Source organism: Perissodus microlepis, chromosome 14 (genome assembly GCF_051167445.1).
Source record: "Perissodus microlepis isolate ML-2025 ecotype Zambia chromosome 14, ASM5116744v1, whole genome shotgun sequence".
In the NCBI taxonomy this organism is placed as follows: Eukaryota; Metazoa; Chordata; class Actinopteri; order Cichliformes; family Cichlidae; genus Perissodus; species Perissodus microlepis.
The window spans coordinates 6,629,359-6,643,167 of NC_140474.1; the positions used below are offsets into that span (position 1 = coordinate 6,629,359).

The window sequence follows — 13,809 nt, forward strand, 5'->3', positions numbered from 1 at the left end:
TTTTGATACTTTTCATTTCTTTCTGCATGACAGTGGGGAGAAAGATTGTGCTTGCAAAACAAAACTCCAAGCTCTTCATGTCTCTGGGTTTGGTGCCTTAAGTTAATAAGATTTACTATCAGTAGTAAAGCTTCTCAAATTTAAATTCACACCTTTATTTCACATTAATTCCAGGTTCTGTAATGTTCTGCAAGTACAGTAGAATCACCTGCTGCAGTGTGAATGCATTACTCACAATATAAACACAACAGCGGGCAAAAAAAAATGGAACTTGACTTTGTGCTTCTTCTCTTCTTACACTCCTGTTCAGTGACGTCTAACAGGTTTTATTGTGTATCACTGAAGTGACCGCTTTAACGTATGTCAAAGAACTATTAAAATGCTTCTTAGTATACACACTCAAATTTTAGATGGGATGGTATGCTGTGGTGATGTTACACACTGTTCTAAATCCCAGAACTGTACACTTACCTAGCTCGTGATTGGTGTTTTGTGGAAAATAAACTGAGGAACATTCATTCTTGTTTTTATTTCATTTCAGTTGTATGGCAGGTTTGTGAGTCATCAAAAACAAGCCGGTTTCACCTGCATGTGATTTAATGCCTGAATTGGCAATCAGATGTCTTTCCATGATGACACCCAGTCTGGTAACAAAATCAAGCTGCTTTACGGCAACTTAATTTTGTTCACAATACATTTTTGTTTTGCTGGCCAGATGTTCTATAGAAAATCAACTCTGCAAAACCATGAATAGTACATTAGTGGAGAAACAAATCTTTAATATGCAAGTGCAGTCACTATTTGCCATCTTCATAACCAGTCCAGTTCAACAAGCCATCAGGGAGCTGTTAATCCCCTTCCACAACTTTTTTATCTCCTGTGGGGACCTCTGGTGAACCAGAATAAGGTTTTTATATGCACAGAGATCCTCACGATCTTCTGCTCTGATATCAAATGTCTGAAATCCTGGGTGTGCCTCAGGAGAAATCCCTAAAGCCATGAAACACATCCCAACGTAGGCATCATCAATGGGGAAGAAAGGAATGATGTGTAAAAGTGAATAGAGGGATTCCAGCAAAGCTCCAGAGATAAGATAGCCACCTCCACCAGCATAAGGAGGGTATGGGCCATTGTAGAAGCTCATAGGGATGTAGTATTTGCTATTTGAGTCCCTGAGGGGACTTCCAACACTTATAACATGACCAGCATACAAACTAGATACTTTAGAAGCCTCGAGAGACTCGATGAACCTGACCAGTGCTGGGGTGTTGACAAATACATCATCATCCCCACTAAAGACAAAGGAGACATGAGGACAGCTTTTCAATGTCCAGTCGAGCAACATGTTCATTTTGAGCGTCAGGTTTAGAAATGTTTCATGGAAGTCCCACTGCAGGATATCCCCATAGAGTTTTGCTTCAAATGACAGCAGTGGGGTCAGGTCAGGATCCTGTGGTGGGGAGCTCCCCAGAAGGAACACCATACGCACTTTGAGTCCATTTGGATACGTCATCTCTCGGCCCCACGTCTCTCGCACTGCCTGCCTCTGCTCAAAGTTTCTGGGAGATGACTTGATGGCAAAAAGCAACAAGGTGTGGCTCTCCGTCTTCCTTTTACTGAAAGCACATTTGTTGGGCTGATCAATCAGAATTGGGGCAGTCCTGCAGTTCATCCCCTCCAGAAAATCCCGAAATTGGACAGGGTAGGAGCTGAAGTCATGCACGTTGATTTGCAGAAACTCTTGATTTGTCAGCCTGCAGTTAGACCAGTTAGAGTTTCGATTGAATGGGTTTCCTCCCTTGTCCAGATTCATCAGGGCTGAGTACAGTAAACGGTTCCAGTAAGCTCTGCTTTCAGGAATGGTCTGTCTGAAGCCAGCTGAAACGTGTAAATGAACATGCCTAGTAATGCCCTTCTGTTGGGGAAATTGTGTTCTTACACTCTGTAAACTGTGGGTGGTCTCCATCTGGACAGTCATGTAGAAAACGATTAAAATTAAAGAGAAGAAAAGAACCATAACATTGAATGTCTGAATACGCGTCATTGACTTGAGGTAAGTAAGCAAAGCTGCGACTTGTGCCATTCTAGATATGAGTCATCTGTCATGGGGACTGGACAATATGCTGTATTCCAGGTTACACCAGCTCAGTAGGTTACAAACGGGAAGTACCTGTCAACAGGGGGCAAAAAAAGCAACATTACATCAGAAATCGAAAAGGGCCCAACCTCAAAAGAAATGCATTCACTCTTTGAAAATAGAAATGTATATAGGGCAGCTTATTTGAATTTTTTAAAAGGCAGATTTTGAAGAAAACACAAAAATGTTAAGCTAGAAATAGAGTAGAAGACTATGATGGAGTCCTGGTCTAATCTTGATAACATATTTTAAATGCTGAGGTGACACGACAGGATCGTTAGGCTCAGTGACATAATTACTAATTACACTTCTGTCAGCAACTTATTACCTATTAGAGTAAAAGATCACAGCATCATGATGTATTTAAAAAATTAAAAATCCGTTACTTATACAGCACAGATTCACAAAAACAGTCACCTCCATGTTTGTTTGTTTTTCCATAGGCCTAACTTCTATAGGGCTATCAAAAAGTATGATAGGCTAGAGGCTGGGGCCACAAGATCATTAGTAATCTAATGCAGTTTCTGTAATACAATGAACTCTTAATGCTGGATAAAACACTTCAATGTAAACAGATTATCCCAAATTATGCATTCGTGAATAAGTTGGAATTTACATTTCCCAGCTGGAATTTGAATGTGACCGCCCCCCCTCTCGGATTTGCTACTCTGAAAGTCAACCCCGAGTTAATGATTCAAGTAGCGACAGTGAACGTGGACAATAGTGATGTGCGATACCACTGATTTCCTTTCCGATCCGATACCAAGTAATATTCTGGGTGGTATCGACGATACTGATCCGATACTTTGTACAAAAACTTATTTTATTTATTGTATCTCAAATTATAGCGTCATAATGATTACAGGACATCAGATTACTTGTTCTTATCACTTAATAATGCAGAGTTCATCATATAGAAATAAAAAAAACCTGAAGTTGTGCGCTATTTGAACACCTTGCCTGCCTGCAGCACTAAAGGATTCAGTGAGAGACGTCTGTCTCGCCCTAGCAGCACCTGTCCCTCTCCTCCTCTTCAGTTCACCTCAACATACGCTCCTCATATTCTGTGATATGACTTACTCTGAGGTGTTTGACAAGGTTATTGATGTTGCCACAACCATACATGCCAACCCTCCCGATTTTTCCGGGAGAATCCCGAATTTCAGTGCCCCTCCCAAAAATCTCCCGGAGCCACCATTCTCCCGAATTTCTCCCGATTTTCCACCCAGACAACAAAATTGAAAAACCATATTGCAGAATTCATAGCGCGGCCCAGCCAATTCCAGTTTCCAACAATGACGGCAGCTACTTAGTTTTAATATTACTCTTATTTCTCTTTCTGGGTCGCAAAAAAACTTTTAACATATTTTCAGGTGAGAATGTAGCTGTGTAAACTTCAAATATCTGAGCCGACCGACACGTTGTCTTCAAACCCCCGTGGTCTTTCGCTACTCGGGTTAAACATGATATATAAGTCACTTTGATAACTTAAAAATGTTATTGTTTGGCTTTTTCAGTGTTTTATTTGTTCGTGGGTAAATCGGTTTGGCTGAGATTAAAGTGATTAGATTAAATTAAATTAAATTTTATTAATCCATCGGGTGGGTTCCTCCGGGGTTTTCACACAGCTGAATAAACGTCAAACAGAAAACTGATTAAACAGAAGTGTGCGACGGTCGAGAGTTTAAGTCAGCGCCCGGTTATATTTTAGATAGCAAGGAGCACACGGCAGCATTTCACTCCACCGAGGGAGTGACGTACTACCCGGCTTTCTTTACACCGCGAAGGCCGGGTCCTCAGGTGGAAGCAGCCTCTGAATTTGGACACCCCCGCTGTTTCCAGGCCGGGTACATTGGGTAGGATGTTTTTCCAGGTAGGATGGATTCCCAGAACACCGGCCAATAATAACGGTGACATTTAATGTATTTTATCCGATAAATAAACACTGTAAAATGTATTTATCACCCCCCACCCCCACCGCCCTTTTGAATATCTCCCTAATTCTGAGGTCTCAAGTTTTGGCATGTATGGCCACAACACCTCACTTTTTTGCCACATGTATCGCAAACCACGTCTCAGCTGTTTGTGGAGGTAAAATACGTCCGCACATGACTCCAATTATGCTCAGCCATTGTTGTGAGTGCACGCCAGCGGCTGCGAGACATTTATACAGCGTATTTCGCACATAAGTATGAAAGGCGGAAGAGGAAGTAGTTCCTTTGAATGTAGACAATCCGAATGATGTGGTTTCTTTCCACTGTGTTCCTGTTAATGATAAACTACAAATTTACCCTAAAGTACTAAAATATCGATATTTTAATGTGAGAATCGATTCTAGAACATAAATGATTAGTATCGGAGGAATCGATATTTCAGGATCGATCCGCACATCACTAGTGGACAATAGAAAAGCTGTAAACGTTTAATGTGTACTGCCACCGTTGTGGATTTATGACTGCACTGAACAGCCTGGTCATCGCTGTTTTAAAGCGCAAAAATCAAGTATTGTGCTGTGTTGCCAGTGATGCCTGAATGGCTCTTCCTCGCTAATCCTGCGCGCGGGAGTGAGGTCCCTCCCTAGTTCCGATGAATCCAACGCGGAAAGTTGAATTTGCAAACATTTCGTAGGATTTTTTTCAAACCTTTTACAAGGAAGGGTGAAAAGCGGCTTTTAATTAGTTAAGGCAGAACATTATATAACACATCTGCTGTTTCCCCCTGAATCAATCTATCTATCTATAAATACAAATACACACACATTTATTTATTTTATTAAAGTACTTATTTAGTTCTACTTCCTAATCGACTTACCAGTGTAGGTAATTCAACACAGTTGGATAACCAATTAAACGGCAGTTAAATTAAGAACACCTCTCCAATCCACGTATAATATCAGTGCAATTGTGTACTGTTAAAACATATATTTCTAAGGAGTTATCCAACTGACAAAGATGGAAAAAAGTAGCTTGTAGCCGAATCTGCTAAAAATGCACCTGCGAACATGTTTGCTCGCCGGTTTTTAATTAAAGGCGAGCAGAGAAATAAAGGAGAAACGTCTCGATGGCTGAGGAGAGGGGAAACCTAACAATTAAAAATACCTTAAAGGACTTCCTCTCTTTTTCTTTCACGCGAGCGCCTTTGTTTCGTAAGCACAAGACTAACTTTGAACGTTTGACATTTTTAATTTTCATTTATGCACGATTTGGTTCAATTGTTATATAACTGCGCAAACTTTACACCTAAGCGGAAGACAACCCTTTAAAAACAAAGAAAGTGAAACCAATGATAAATGAGTTGCGGAAAATACTTACTGATCGGATTACTGTAAAGCAAGAGGAAAAAATCAAATTAGTTTCCAAGTGTCCTCAGGTACCGCAAACAAATCCGCAGGAGCGCAAAACCTGATCATTTAGCTTTGCAATACTGTTTTCTGTTCAGCAGGCGAGGGAGAAATCCCACTTAATGCAGGTGAAGGACTGTATGAGATCAAGTGTTCCCTTCCCACATGTTGAAACCACGCCCACGAGACAGGTTTATTCAAACGTTTGACCGGAAACATCACAAATAATTTAAGACCAATTGTTCACTGACAAAATCATCTGGATACATGAGCACATTGTTCAGATCACTAGAGCTCTTTTTTTCTTTAATATATTGCATCTCTGCAGGCGTTAAAAACTGTTTGTTTGTTTTTGTTGTTGTTTTGTTTTTCCTTTTCAGCCTAAGCCTAAGACAGAAAAACACAACTCAAACATTAAGAAGAAAAAAACATACACTCTTACACTCCTACACGGATGGAAACCATGCAAATGTTCACAGAGTTGAAGGACATCCATCACCTTCTTTTATGGAAATTTTGTTAAAATTGCTGTTAATGGATATGAAAACAATTAGCAAATTAATTACTTGTGCTTATAAAAGCATGTTTTATAAATCTTCATCAAATCAAGTCCAAATCCTGAGAAATTTGCATCATAAGTCAGAGGGGGTATATATTCAATGGAAAAACCTCAGACAGACACTCTTGGCCTCTGCAGCTGAGATCAAGCACTGTTTAATTAGAGGTGCTCTCCTTTGTCAAAACAGTACACATATGCATTCAAAATCACCAAAGCAAATTTGAGTGCCTTTATCAATATTGGCATTTTGGTTTTGGTTGTTCTTGGTATTGGTATTACAGCCCAATTACGAATAACTGAACTATTTCTGGGACAATACCTGATTCATAATAATATACAACTTACATACTGTGTGAAGCCTGCACTCAGAAAGGTAGTGTTCAGCGGATAGAATTTGAGAGAATACTGCAGGAAAGAAATGGTATCTGTGAATACAAAGGGTAATGGTCAAACAATTATGAAGGCTGCTAGTATGGAAGTGAGAGGTCAAGGCAAAAAGAAGAATGCAAGTTATTTGTTTAGGGCTTATAAGCAGGATAGGCAAGTCAGCGAAGGTCACTCTCCTCATCCTCTGTATGGTTTTCTTGATACAGAGATGGTGGTGAGCCACTGGGCCAACTGAGAAATGGTGTCAAATTCTTCTATTTTGTATAGTATGTTATTGTATTTTATCTTTTCCTATTCTATAGTGTTTTTCTTAATTTTTACTGCTCTTAACTTGTACTTTTGTTTTTAACTTAGCTTTTGAAACAAATTAGTTTGACTTTCATTCGGCCTGCACTACACCACATAAATGCAATTTTAAGTATAATTGTACTATTATTTCTTTGTTCTGCCCGCAATGCAGTTTTACTGTAAAGCACTTTGATGTACAGTAGTCTTTTAAATGTGCTATATAAATAAACTTTGACTTGACTTGACTGGCTACCTCCCTGGACTTTTTTGGGGGGGAGGTAACAATGTTTAAAACAATAACAATAATAATATTTATATTTATAACAAGGTGCAATAATAATGAATGTGCAATAATAACAGTGTGCAATACACATACACTTATTCTTCTTCTTCTTTTTTTTTACTAAGTTAATATACTGTGTTGTGTTGTTTGTGTTGCGTTGTGATGTGTCATATCGTGTCGTGTTGTGTTATATGTAGTGCTGACGTAGGACAGTTTTACAATCTCATTGTACTATTGTATAAAAGGCCCCAAAGTTCATAGGATAGTTTTACTGGTGTTTATAAGTTCATGTAATAGCCAGTCTTCTGTCAGTTTGGGCCAGCCCACCTTCTAGTGACATCATCCGGTTAGTAAGGTGGGCAGTTTAATGTCGGATGAGCAGTGCTGGTCCGGAGGGGATGCACTGATTCCTGGGGAATGTTAGGTGTGCGTAAATGACAAGTAAGTAGTGACCTGTGTTGTATTTTGCCTTTGTTTGTGTCAGTACTGTAGTATGTTACCATTTAGGAGCTAATGTAGTCCGTAGTTGGAGCGGTAGGCCACGCATGCAACGCGTGAGTTCACCCTCATTTCATATGCTAATTTATGTTGTTAGCTTACCCCGGTTTAGCTTTGTTGACGCATGTACGGTCGCTCATATGTCCATAATGTCATTCCTGTGTTATCAGACCTTCTCTGTATGTTGTATGTGATGCTTGTGATTGTTTACTTTGAAGTAGCGGAGTTTGTAGCGAACAATTAGGTACGTGGATTAATAAAATAGCGAACGTAGTTTGACCGGAAGTATAGCGTCCCGCTTCCCCTTCACAATAAGAGCATTATAGCGGATTATAATGGGGGGCGCTTTTAGTTTGTACAACTACCGGAAGTAGTTCCTGTGTACTGACGGTTGCTTAACCTCGAACTAATGCTATTTAGTTGCATAGTGTGAGCAGTTTGAAGTGTATTATATTTTTCTGATCTTTATATGTGATTATGTTAACTATGTTGTATTATGTTTATATTTGAGTATTTGACTTGTCTATTCTCTTTAATTATCGTTATTTCCCTTGTTTATTTCCTTTGTAGGAAACCACACACACACACACTTATGTACACCCGCTGTGTTTACAGCCCCAGAAATTGAGTGGTGACAATAAAGTGCCTCAAACGGAACCTCAAGCTCCCTCCTTCTTTCATACTCTGTGACAATTTGGCCTTAAGTGGTGTTCTGGCCGACACACCGGGGTGACCGTAGTGCTCAAAGACTGAATCAGTGCCACAGCCGTGCCTATCTTTGATATCTCCACTACAACTATTGTACTATGTATGACTGTGCAATGACAATAAAGAGTTATCTTATCTTTCTGCTGTGACCAAAACATTTCCCACTTGTGGGACTAATAAAGGTTATACTATGGATGCTGATAAAGCATCCATAGTATTTTTCTTCAAATCTTTATCATTTATTCATTTGTTTATTATATCATTTATTTGATCCATTTGCAAAGGCAAATTAAACTCCCACAAAAACAACTTATTTTTGTAGACATTTCAGATAAAAATAGATTTGTTTCTCCATGTTGACATCTGGTCTGGACGTCATTATAGGACGGGGTAAACCCACTGTCAAAAGCAAAAAGCATTGAAGCACTGCACATACTGGTGACAATAAAAGGGAGTAGAAACTGGCCAAACTTGTTTAGTGTATAAGGAAGAAACAGAAATCTTCTCAGAGAAATCCTCTTTTTATCCTTCCTTAGGTCCTCAGTGTGTCACAACCTTGATTGTGCCCCTACAGTTTCTACACCTGCTCAGCCTCCACCTTCATACAACAGTTTACGTAGCAGTGATTGATAATCCTGGAAGGCAGCTTTTATAGCCTCTACCACCATACAAGAGTTGGACAGCATGTGGCATAGGTGGATTGTTGTAGCAACTCAGTAACAACCAGAGCATATTTACCACCGGGGGTTTCACATCAACAAGTTTTTCTCCCATAGTCAACCACACGCGACAACAGTGCAGACCCTCCAGCTGACCCCTCGAATGTTAATGGCTCAGGTGGCAGTGGCTACTGAACAGCCCATTCTGGTTTTTAGACTTTGGTTAGTGCCACAAGTTTAAAAGTCATTATTCATTTGCCGCACCCAAAGGACTCAAGCAAGACACCGTTACCTGCAGAGAATTTAACCCTACTGTGGCTACTGGCTGCTGGTGCTAAATGCAGGGAGCAGCAAACTGGATTTTCTCTCTTGTTGTGCACACAAAAAGAACTGTTCAGTTGGTAGCGCTATCAATAATAGCACCTTTAGTTCTATCACAGGAGGAAGCTGCAGCTATTCCAGCCCTTCAAGAAGTCCTTAAGACACTGCAGGCTCAAGGTAAATATGATATAGACCTCATTGATTATCCCAAAATGTGATTATAGGCCTCACCAACAACAATAGCCATTAAATTGCCTTTTCCCCCTACTATTACCCCCATTTTTGGGTCTTTGAGGGAAGCAGGATTGATCGTTCCACGATCAGTCCGGCTTCCAATGTTCCAAATCCTTACACCATCTTTTCTCAGCTGCCTCCTGATGTTTGCTGGTTTTCTTTGGTTCTTTTTTCTGGGACGCAGTATTCATTTACCTTAATCTTAAGGGGAAAGGTTACACACACACACACACACTTGCCTGTGTCTCGGCTACTGTGAGGCTCCCACCTTTTACAATGATTTGAGTTCAGAATCACTGCAACAGATGAGTGACAAATCACTTCAACTCTCTTGTTGTATTTTGAGAATTTAATCTGCAGCCCAAATAAAAAAAAAACAATGTGATGTTGACATTGTGATGTTACAGATGAGACACAAAGTCTGTCTTTCTAGACTTAAGCAACAGATCAACTTTTTGGGTCATGTGATCACAGCTAAGGGCAACTCCGTTTCACCCAATTGTGTTGAAACGATTCATAAAATAGCAAAACCTGTAACGAAGAAGCAAGTGTCTTTTCTAGGAATGTGCTTCTACTCTCTCACATTTATCCCCAACTATGTTGTTTTGGAAACACCACTTTGCACACTGTTGTGCATGGGAAACTGAGCAAGCTTTTTTTGATTCATTTAAAACTTGCTCTGCAGTCTGCAACCACCTTGGGTCTGGCTGACCCCACCAGGTCTTTCACACAGACAGTTAATGTGGTTGTATGTCTTCTGTTTTGTTACAGCATCATGGAGACTGACAACGATCTTTGACCTATTTTTCAGCAAATCTAGATCCTGTTGCAGCAGGACTTCCTCACTGTATACAAGCTGCCATTGCAGATAAGAGGGCTGTGAAGAACCTAATGTGATATTGCTGATTACTCTGATCTGACCTGTCTTGTTCTCCATTCAACTTCTCTTATTCTTTCAGAACAAAAGTCCACAATGTTGCCTGCTGTTGGAGAAGGGAAGTAGCATAATTGTGTTTCTGTGCTAAATGAAGCATGTTCCCCTCACGCAGTTCTCTCTGAGACACCTATTGCCTTTAAACCTGATTTTGTTATTATTGTAGATTGTTCACCATCTTGACATCCAGCGACTGGTCAGAATCCAGTGAGCTATGCAGTTTCCACACAGTATGGAGTAAATCTGGTTCTCTGCCTTCTCATGTAAGTCTTGCACACTGCTGAGTTGGTTGCCCTCACTGAACGATGAAAACTGGCTAAAGTTAAAACAGCATCAACACCACTACAAAGTGGCTTCACTGGTAGATCCTGTTCTTCTGCCAAAGGCTGTTGCTGTGTGGCAAGCTCACACTAGCAAACCTAACCCAGTTTCTACAGGGCAGATGTACTTCCTCGAGCAGGAGCTGAGCAGGAGGTGACACGTACACACACACACACACACACACACACACACACACACACACACAAAACTCCTTGAAGAGTGACATACCTCCCTCCCTCACTGCTATGCAACAGGTTTCCACTGATGCAGAGAAACAGCTTTGGAAGAAAAAACATGCCTGCGCTTTTCAGGATGGTATCTGGCAAGGGCCTAATAACAAACCATCTCTGCCTACACATTTTTTCTCCATAATGCTGAATTGGCCAGAATGTTTGATTCGATTTAACAAAACCGATTCACTACAGGCTTCACTACTTACACAGCAATGTTTTAGCAGTCTTTGTGCCTTTGTTTGTGCAACGTATAATTCTAGGCGAGGCACACCACTACCCTAATCGGCACACCCAATTCTGATAAACCATTTTGATATGTGATGATTGATCACTTAAATGTTTCTGTACAGATCAATTTAGAATTAATTAGTCTGAAAATGTTAAAAGTTTTTTTTTTAAAAAGTATTAATATGTGGAAAGCACATCCCATAGGAGAGATTTAAGAAAAAAATTCAATATTGTGAAATCAGTTGACTCAAAGTCTTCTAGACATCCAAAGTTTCAGCAAACGTGTGCATCCAAACTAAAAAAAAAAAAAAAAAAGTACTAAAACTAAGAATATTTTATTTTTAGCTAGTTTTCCAGATTCACAAAATCATTTTAGCTAGTTCTTAGATTTGTTTTACTTAACTATAACTATCCTGGTGCTGCAGTTTCCTCTTCACAATGCCCAGTGTAATGTAAATAAAGAGCAGCAGGAGTATGAGTCCAGCTTTCTGACAAATGAAGAAACTAAATGAAATGTAGAGAATATATTGTTAGTGCCCACACTGTGTGGTGTTGTATAAGATGCATTGCTTATCCTGGCAGAGTATGGGGATCATATTGTTGGTAGTTGCCTGCTTTGCTCATCATCAAGGTCTTTTGTGTTTCATATCATCAGAAATTATATAAATTCTGTAAATCTAACATGGTAGCTGTGAAGAAAACAAGTTGCATTTGTTTGCATGAATTTTATTGTGACTTGGGTACATTCATTACTTCTGTGTGGTGATAGAACTACAATAATGACATTTTTAGTGTTTCTGAGCAGCAGAACTTGCCTTAAGGCATCATTGCCTCTAAGGTGGCATGTAAAACATATGAGATATTAAACTGTACTGGTCCTTTAAAAATCTTAAATAGTAAGAGACATTTGGAATGATACTGATCTGAATTGAAAGATTAAGAAAGTTTATCCTATATTTCGGTTTAACCCCACTGTTGTTCTGGGGTAATTTTTGACCCCCAAAGAAATCTTTTGCCATCAAAATGTGTTTTTTATTCATCAAATGGTCTGAAAATAAGTTATTCAATACTATGCTATGCATGATTAGAATAAGTTTTGCATATTTTTATTGGTTTATGGGTTTTTTAATTGAATCTAATAACACCTGTTGTCCTCTGAGGACAGTACAAAATGGTGCAAAGGGTCATATTGTCACACCATACTGCTTTCAAACATCTTTGATCTTGGATCATTGATGTGTGGGGTCAAACAGTGGTCATAACAACAACAAAACAGGCAGTATAATGAGGAGGCAGGTGCTCTACATTGCACTTGAGGCTTGCGTGCTAATTTGTTTTTTTACCATGTTGTGCAAAAAGGAATGACCAGAAGAACAATGCATATATTTTCCTGTAATATAATCAGGAGGAAGAATCAACTGATGAGGAGGATCCAGGGTTAGAAGATAAGGAAAATATAGCCAATATTTAGACGACATGCTACTTCTTTCTCTGCAGAAGTGGAAGAAAGGTATAAAGTGAAGGAAATTGATGATGATGAGGAGGAGGAAGAATCTGAAATATGTTCAAGTAGGCTCCATCCAATTAGTAGATGACCTGCTCTACAGCCAACTCAATGACAAACAAGGAGGGACAATAAGAGATGAAGAAAGGTGGATCGAATGCAACTACAGGCATTCCAAGTAAACCGGGGAACTATGAGATAAAAATACGGGCAGTATGTGATGCCAAGCCCAGCTGTACATGGAACATGCTAGACTATGATGGCACATTGCTGGCCTGCAGTCAGGGCACGCAAGTTGCCCTTATCATTAGAGAAGGTCTCCAAAAGAAAATGACCACCTGTGACAACTTGTTTACTTCATATGCCCTTGGCCTGGAACTGCTGAAAAGAAAGCTGTACATGGTGGGACCAGTACAGAGGAATAAACCTGAGCTTCCTCCTGCACTTGTGCCAAATTTGGACACGGCTTGGTTCTTATGAAAGTTTGCCTTCACTAAGACCCATGCCCTGGTGTCATACCATGCCAAAACACAGAAATTGTCAGGTAGTGAGTTGGAATAAAGTTGAATAAAACCTTGAAACACAGAGATGGATGATATTTTATACTTTATGCTTTATCAATAGTCAAACCAGATAGAGTCATTTTTGACTCCAGAGGACAACAGATGTGATTATTTGCTGCCAGTAAAAAACTTGAAGTGGTTTTAAAACAGCTTCCTAAATTAACTTTGACATACCGGTCTGTGATAATCTGCCAAAGCAACCGACTCTGGTTGTTAACTATAATCTCAATAACTGATGACTTGATTTTTCTTTTTTACCAGACTGCTGTTTTATCAGACTTAAATTTGAAATAGAATAAAGAAATAGTGTCAAAATGTTTGAATTAAGTTTTAATTAAAAGTGGGTGAAATATCCGCTGCATATCATTTAAGTATCAATGAAACCAGATTGGGTCCGTTTTGACCCCAGAGGACAGCAGGTGTGATTATTCTCATTAAAGTTCAACATATAGCACTCTGTGGTTAGTCAAATAGTCAAAATAATCTAAAAATGTTAATATTTTATTGTCTCATTTTATTTTCACTCAAAAATAGGGTATACTTTTATGGAAACAAGGTCTGGTGGCCCTAAATTGCAAAATGAAGGGAAATTTTGTGGTTGTGCTGGTTTTA

The 13,809-nt window shown here is 39.4% G+C and overlaps 1 protein-coding gene and 1 long non-coding RNA gene across 2 annotated transcripts; one reads left to right on the forward strand and one right to left on the reverse strand.

Annotated features, from left to right (window-relative positions):
- Positions 1-710: 710 nt before the first annotated feature.
- Positions 711-5,622, reverse strand: LOC146373333 (N-acetyllactosaminide beta-1,3-N-acetylglucosaminyltransferase 2-like). Its single transcript, XM_084951063.1, has 2 exons — positions 5,449-5,622; positions 711-2,170 (listed from the first exon to the last, which is right to left on the reverse strand). Exon 2 carries the CDS (start codon positions 2,081-2,083, stop codon positions 827-829), a length of 1,257 nt encoding a protein of 418 aa, XP_084807189.1. The 5' UTR covers positions 2,084-2,170; positions 5,449-5,622; the 3' UTR covers positions 711-826.
- A 1,617-nt stretch (positions 5,623-7,239) lies between these two features.
- LOC146373334 (uncharacterized) lies at positions 7,240-8,339 on the forward strand. The gene is made up of 2 exons (XR_014802217.1): positions 7,240-7,435; positions 8,063-8,339. It is a non-coding gene; the product is annotated as an uncharacterized LOC146373334 (long non-coding RNA).
- Positions 8,340-13,809: the final 5,470 nt, after the last annotated feature.

Bases quoted from the DNA above. Each gene is read 5' to 3' on its own strand.
- LOC146373333 (XM_084951063.1), bottom strand. From the start codon at position 2,083: ATGGCACAAGTCGCAGCTTTGCTTACTTACCTCAAGTCAATGACGCGT.